The sequence below is a fragment of the Nicotiana attenuata genome, chromosome 7 (assembly GCF_001879085.1).
Source record: "Nicotiana attenuata strain UT chromosome 7, NIATTr2, whole genome shotgun sequence".
Lineage (NCBI taxonomy): Eukaryota > Viridiplantae > Streptophyta > Magnoliopsida > Solanales > Solanaceae > Nicotiana > Nicotiana attenuata.
The window spans coordinates 19,278,280-19,285,982 of NC_031995.1; the positions used below are offsets into that span (position 1 = coordinate 19,278,280).

General features: G+C 37.9%; 1 protein-coding gene across 1 annotated transcript; it reads right to left on the reverse strand.

The window, feature by feature from the left end:
• LOC109229875 (GDSL esterase/lipase At1g28640-like) lies at positions 995–2,122 on the reverse strand. Its single transcript, XM_019395424.1, has one exon. It carries the CDS (start codon positions 2,120–2,122, stop codon positions 995–997), a length of 1,128 nt encoding a protein of 375 aa, XP_019250969.1.

Consider the following 7,703-nt stretch of genomic DNA (forward strand, 5'->3'; position numbering starts at 1 on the left):
CTTGATCTCCTGGTTGTTATCTTGCCAGACAATAATGGCTCTCTTTATGGTATAAATGAAAGTAAAACTTCTTTTCTTCTTTAGCATAAGTTTGCAATATGTGGTGGCTAATCTTTTTTTATTTCTTGGCTTGGTGATCTGAAGAAGTGAATGTGTGAGACTGAACTAGGAGTTGTCCAGTTCTGTTTGACAGAACATGTATTTAAGATGTGCAAACACTATCTAGCCAATGTAGCGCTGAAAATCAATGTGAAGGTGGGAGGAAGAAATTGTGCTCGTTGATGCAATATCGAGGTGAATTCCCCTTTGTCAGCGACAGTCCTACCATTATTTTTGGTGCCAATCTCACCCACTCTCACCCTTTAGCCCATCCATTGCCGCAGTGAGAAACTTAATGACAAGGCAACAACATGCCAACCAGCAAAATGAATTCTCCACAGCAAAAACTATTGCGGTAAAAACAGAAGTGGCTCCAATTCAAAGCTTACTCCTAAAAGAACATAGAGAGTAATCAAGCTCCATTACATTACACTCAACCATCTCAATATGTTAGAGAACATAAAGCAGGAGATGGCTACAATTGGAGGAAATATGGGCAGAAGCAAATGAAAGTAAATGAGAATTGTTTAACCATAAATCAAGTAGATATTTCCACCAAGATTCTTTTCTAGACTTTGAGACAACTACATGAAAAACATCACTTTCTCTGCAAGTAACTAAATACATCAGTTAAGCTTTGTCCTTCATTTATTACTTTATGGGCATTTGTTATACAAAAACAGCCTATTTAATATCCACATATCAAAGAACTGCTTATTGATTATTAAAAAAGAAAGGTATACAGTAAGAAGAGGGTATTAGCCACTGTACATACAAAACAATTCTTGAGGGCTTACCCTATCATAGTACAAAAATATCTGCTCGTTCGAACCTATCATACTTTCAGCAAAATTAAAGTGACTAGATTGAACAGAGCAAAACAAATACTAGTATTTCAGTAGTCAACTACGTTATTAGCATGCAACTCCAATAAATGCCTTAGACCATCTCTAAATCGTCCATAAACCTTTGAATGGTGATGCCTTTCTGCTGTAGCTGCTCCATGATCTCGTTCCAACTTGAACTCTGGAAATACAAAACCCTTTTTGCTGAAGAGAGTATCAATCATATTCTTCCAAGCCTCAGGTGTTAATCGAAATCCATCCCAATGTATATGCGAAGCCCTATCATAACATGCTACAACTCCTTTCTCTCCACACTGCTTTAGAGGATCAAAATTAAAAGGACCCCTTCCAGCACTACCGCAACAAACCTTCATCAACGTCTTAGTCTTGAATCCCAAGAATGCATGATTGCGTAGAACCGCCATAAACGCCTTGTAATAATCTGCATATATGATCTCAACTTCAGGATACTTCAATCGCAACTCCTCCAACGCTTGCCATAGATGATCATTATGCAATGTTGCGAACAAATTTAGTCCTTTGTGACATTTAATTTTCCTGCTATTGTCGTCTTCGGGAAACATTGTTCGAAAACCTGGAAGGCAACCCATGGGAATAATTCCAGTAACCACAAAGTGTTTGGCCTCTGCATCTTTGATCAATTGTTCGATAGAACTCTTGATTGTCTCCACAACATCAGGGACAAGCTTGGACACTTCGGAAATAGATTTTGTATGCAAAAGAGAGTGTTTGTAATCATTAAAACCAGGCTGATCCATAAAGACGATAGCTTTCTGAAGAACTTTGTTCCTGCCGCAGTCATGAAAAGAGAAGCAATCCTTATAAAAGAGTTTCATAAAGGCAGAAATCTGGGAGTGATGAGACTGCTGAGGCGCTGGGATGCCATTCTTGATGAAGGAAAAGGGACTCATAACTGTTGCTCCAGGCGTCATGAAACTAATACCGGACTCGAACTCAACGCCTTCTTCGGTGTAATATTGTAGAGAAGGCAGACCAAGCACAGCAGCTAAATGATCAGAAGTAGAAGTAGAATCACTGTCTCCAAAGCTGTAAATGGAATAAAAAGGGGAAGATTCTTTCTGTGCCTTAGCGGAAGAAGCAGCAAAAATGATTAACGGCAAGACGAGGAAGAAACAGTGGTTGGTAAGGGAAGCCATTGAAAGAGAAGAAACAACGATGAAAACTTAGTTTAGGTTTGTGGTAGTATTTATAGATGTCCCTCATTCGTGGAGTTTAAGCTATGTTATAGAAACCTAGTAGTAATAGGAATAATTGAGACTACCGCAGATTTCCATTTATTCTTTATTTTCTTACTTTTGCTTCAAGTTTCTATTTTCCTGTTAGTGAAAGTCTTGAATTTGCTTAATTAAAAAGACCTACAATTTAGGTAGGAATATTTTTTGCTTGATGTTTCCATATTCCATTTTGAAGCAGAATTTAAAACTATAGAGTAACTTTATTAAATGCCAAGAATTAGGAAAAAGTTTATGATTGGATTTCCTTTATGTTAATGGGTGTATCAAAATGTTAGTTTATTTTTAGTTTCGTCTCTAATAATATTTTTTGAAACATTGGCTTAAGAAATGAGTGGATCGGTATATTTTTCGACTGAATTTTTTTATCATCTTATTAATAAAAACTGTATATTTTATTTATCTCTTTATGTCTTATTTGTTTGGTATACTAATTGCTATATCTTTGATAGATTCTTGTGAAATTTTAAGTACTATAAGTGTGCGAACCTGAAGCTACACGAACCAGATAAAAGAACCAGTTCCAAGTGTGTGTCTTATATTCTTGTTTCATTGTAGTAGGTGGTTTTCAAATTGTAGCTTTCAGCTTTATCTAGAAGCCATTGTATTAGGTACTCTGAGTATTCAAGTTAGAGTTAACTTGAAGTTGTCGCAACAGTTAGAGGCTGGTTGCTGCAACAGGAATAGAGGTAATCCTTAGGTTTACACATAGTTTTTATAAATGTTGTTTTGGCTCAGTGATTTAGTGAAGTGTTGGGGGAAATTCTGCTGAGTAGTAGGTCGTGGTTTTTTGACCTTTTGAGCCAGGTGTTTTCCACGTAAAAATACTTGTGTTCTTTACTTTCCGCAGTTATTATTCCGCAATATTAGTTTAATTAAGGAACGTAAAGAAGAACCGGGTCCTTCTATAATATGTGCACGCGAAAATTGGACACCACACAAATCACCCCCTTCCCCCCCCCCCTCCCCCACCCCCTCTTGTGTGGCATTGGACTATAAAACATCAATTCGTATCAGAGCGGGTTATCCTTGAAGAGGCTGACACCTTAGGAGAATATCAACATGAGTGCACCACCTGAAAACTAGGAAGGGCAATCCGCTGCTAGACCACCGCCCTTTAATGGCAGTACTACTCTTGGTGAAAAACAGGATGAGAGATCACATGACAATGAGCAATGGGACATTGTCTCTGATGGTCCATCAGCTACCTTGAAGAAAAATGCTGAAGGAGTAGATGTGCCAAAGACAAGAGCTTACTGCACTACTGAGGACTTGAGGAAGTGGAAGAAAAATGCTAAAGCCAAGAAATGGCTTGTTTATGGACTTGGTCCAGATTATTACAGTAGAATCCAAGGCTGTACCACTACTAAGAAAATATGAGACACACTGCAAGTGGCTCATGAAGGAACATCTCAGGTGAAAAGATCTAGAGGAACACTACTATACTCTCAATATGAGAGTTTTGCTATGAAGGAAGGAGAAACCATTCAAGAAATGTACACTAGGTTCACTACTCTGACAAATGAGCTGAAATCTCTTAGACGGATCATTCCTGAAGGAGAAAGGGTCAAAAAGATATTGACTAGAGTTTTGCCTATCACTTGGGAGAGAAAAATCACTGCCATCCAGGAATCAAAGAATATTGCCACTCTCCAATTGGATGAATTGATTGAAAATCTTACTGCCTATGAACTTAGGAGACAGAGACCATGAAGATGGTTGTACCTAAGAAGGAAAGGAGTTTGGCTGTCAGAATCACTGAAGGTTCTGATCTAGAAGATGATAAAATGGCCATGATCACAAAAGACATCAAGAAGTACCTAAGGAGGGGAAAGGGGTCTTCAAGAAGTGGTAGCTACAGCAAATCAAAAGCTCCTGAGAAACAAACCAATGATGGTTGCTAAAAGTGTGGAAAGACTGATCATCATATCAAGAACTGTCCTCTTTAGGAAATTGAGTGGAAGAAGGAAAGAGCTGAACGAAGGAATAGGAAGAAGGAACAGGTTCAACCCAAGAAAAATAACAACAAAGGATTAACAAAGACTATGGTCGCTGCTTGGGGAGATAGCTCAGATGAAAGCTCAGATGATGATGATGAACGAGCACTTATGGCTATTGGAGAATCTGATGAAGAAGCTGAGGTAAGTGTTTCTCATCTCAAAGACACGATTAAATTTTTGTCTAAAGAAAGGTTATCTGAGGTGCTCCTAGAGTTAATTGATGAATCTGAGGATGTAAATAATAAAAAAAGATCAGCTGTCAAAAGAGTGTAGTTTTAAAAGCTAAATGCAAAAACCTGGAACTTAGGGCTAGTGAAACTGAAAGAGAAAATGCTATGCTGAAGAACCAGGTTTATAAACTTGACACCACTGTCCTAGAACTTAAATCTGAAAATCTAAAATTGAAATTAGGAACAGGTAAAAAGACAGTTGATCACACACAACTCACTTTAGAGAAAAATGTAGGAAAAATGAAAGATGGGTTGTACAAAAGAGATGAGCAGATAAGAAGCCTAAAGGAGGGTCTAAGCAAGGTCAAACATGTCCTAGAAAGAACTTGTGATTGGAACAGGTCCTCTGATGCACTTTCATGGCTACAAGAACATCATAGTAGCAACAGAAGAGGACTTAACTTTGGGAACTCTAGACCTAAGTGGGATCCCAAAAGCAAGTACCTCACACTTCCTGTTACGCCCCGCAGTATTACAATGATGTTACCCTCTGCAGTAATATATTACGATGATGTTACGTCCTGCAGTATTATATTACGATGATGTTACGCTTCGCAGTATTAAGTTACGATGATGTTGCACCCTGTAGTATTGTACGTTGAATTTGTCGTAAGGTAATTGACATCAGTCAAAGTGAAAGATTATTTGGAGATTATAAAGATTTGCTATTTCACAAGTGATGAATATATTCGTGAAGGTGAAAGGGGAAGCAAGTCAAAGAAAATGAATTTTTCGTCCAAGTTTGGCATATTGGGATAAAATACGGCCCGAGCTAAAATACCCGGTATTTATGGACTAGTGACATGCAAGGTACTACATGCCCATGCTAGTAAGGTGTACAAGATATGTGAAAAATGAGTAATATTTTAAGTAAGTGGAAATAATTCTTAATTTTGCGGGTAATTGATTAATTACTGGGTAACAGGACATTATCCAGTTGACTAATAAGTGGATAAAACTTAATTAATACTCCAAGGACATGTAGCAGCACTAGCTTACCACATGAGGTGACTAAGAAATTAAACATCCTAGGTGGCTATCTATGATGTACTTGAATCAGATAACTAAAAGAGTGATTATCCTTTTATCCAAAGCAATTCATGTACAAATCTTGAACACAAAGTAACGTTTCTGGTTTCAATAAGAAAGCAAGAAGGATTTTCATTCTTACTTTGAAAGGTTGGAAATTAATTCCTTGTGAAGGATCAAGCAACCTTCTGTTTTTGTTTAAAACCAAAAACAGAAACCATTTCGTCCAAACATTTCAAGAATCATAGCACAATTTCGTTCCAGATTCAGAAAGTAGAAATACGATTTCTTTTAAGTTCTAAGTTCAATCAACGAAGGTTCTCCAACGGAATATTATACAGAGTTTTCTCTACTCCAGGTATGTTAAGGCTATCCCTTCTTTCTTTTGGCATGATCCATACGATACGAACTAAACGTGCAAATGCACAAATTCCATAAATGACTCTATTCATAGAAGTAGTAGAGATATCTATGTTCTTGAATTTCCATGTGTCATAATATTTTATCATCTGTTCATGAGTCTCAGAAAAATACGAAAGTTGAAACGAGTTTACTTTATGATATTACTCAAAGGCAAAATGGTCTTATGATATTTTGAAAGATTTTATTAATGTACTTTTCATGCATTGCATTCATGTACATTGACCCATGACCAGATGGCGTTATATACGCGTATATATGTATGTATATATATGTATATGGGATATGAGAAAGGTTATGGCGTTATATATGCACCACCACCTGATCAGCTGGGTGATTTTGCCCACAGTGGCCAAGATGATATGATGGGATGCCCTCAGAGGCTGATGTTGTTATGAAACATGTACCTATGCACGATATGACATTCATATGCATATGCATGATACTATAACTATTTCGTGACTTACAAAGTTATTCAGACTTACAGGTTGAGTCATGTACTCTATATTTCTTCCATGTCTCTTATGTATGTATTTATGTGCCTTACATACTTGGTACATTATTTGTACTGACGTCCCTTTTGCCTGGGGATGCTGCGTTTCATGCCCGCAGGTCCCGATAGATAGGTCAAGAGCCCTCCAAGTAGGCTATCAGCTCAGCGGAAAATATTGGTGCGCTCCATTTCCTTCGGAGTTGCCTGTTTGGTTAGTATGAGTTAAATATGTATGTTTGGTATGGCGGGACTCTGTCCAGACCTTTATGAAAATTATGTATTGTTAGAGGCTTGTAGATAGATGTCATGTACATAAATGATTGTATGGCCTTGTCGGCCTATGTTCGGTGTTCAAGTGGTTATTTTGGTCTTAGAGGCCCATATGTCTTATGTACAAGATGGCGTTACATGTTGTATTCTACCTATTTCACGGCAGCCTCTCCGGCTCAGTTATTTATGGTAGTATGACATAAAAAGATATGTTATGTTGGTACTCGACTGAGTAAGGTACAGGGTGCCCGTTGCGGACCATCGGGTTGAGTCGTGACACTTCCTGAGAATAAAATTTGCAAACACTGTGGTAAAAGTGGTCACTATAAAAGTGAAGGCACTGCAAAAGAAAATGCAAGTCAAAAGAACAAAGAATTTGTTCAAGGGGAAAATAGGCTACCAAGTCGGGCTAAAAAGAATCCGATTCATCCTTTTGCCTATATAAAGAGACCCAAACTAGTTTGAGTTCCTAAGACTAACCCCTGATTTTCTTTTGCAGGTACAAGTGAAGGGGAGCAGCCAAATATGGTACATGGATAGCGGCTGCTCAAAGCATATGACTGGAATCAAGAACCAGTTCCTTTCACTTGAGGACCTTAAGGGAGGAAATGTCTCCTTCAGAAATGGAAAGAAATGTCAGATCAATGGGGTTGGCAAGGTAGGTAAGACTGACTCTCACTCTATTGAAAATGTCTACCTAATTGATGGATTGAAGTACAATCTAATAAGTCTACAAAAATTATGTGATAGAGGTAACATGGATGCATTCACCTCTACAAAATGCTTTGTGATTAATCTTATCACTGACAAGATAGTTTTGCAGGGAAAAAGAGTGAACAACATACATATTGTGGATCTATCCACACTCTCAGAAAATGATATCACTTGTTTAAGTATGTTGGATAATGATCCCCTCCTTTGGCCCAAAAGACTTGGACATGCCAGTCTAAGTCAACTCAGCAAACTAGTCTCCAAGGACTTGGCGATAGGACTGCCTAACCTTAAGTTCAAGGAAGATAAAGTTTGTGAGGCTTGTGCAAGGG

Bases quoted from the DNA above. Each gene is read 5' to 3' on its own strand.
- LOC109229875 (XM_019395424.1), bottom strand. From the start codon at position 2,122: ATGGCTTCCCTTACCAACCACTGTTTCTTCCTCGTCTTGCCGTTAATC.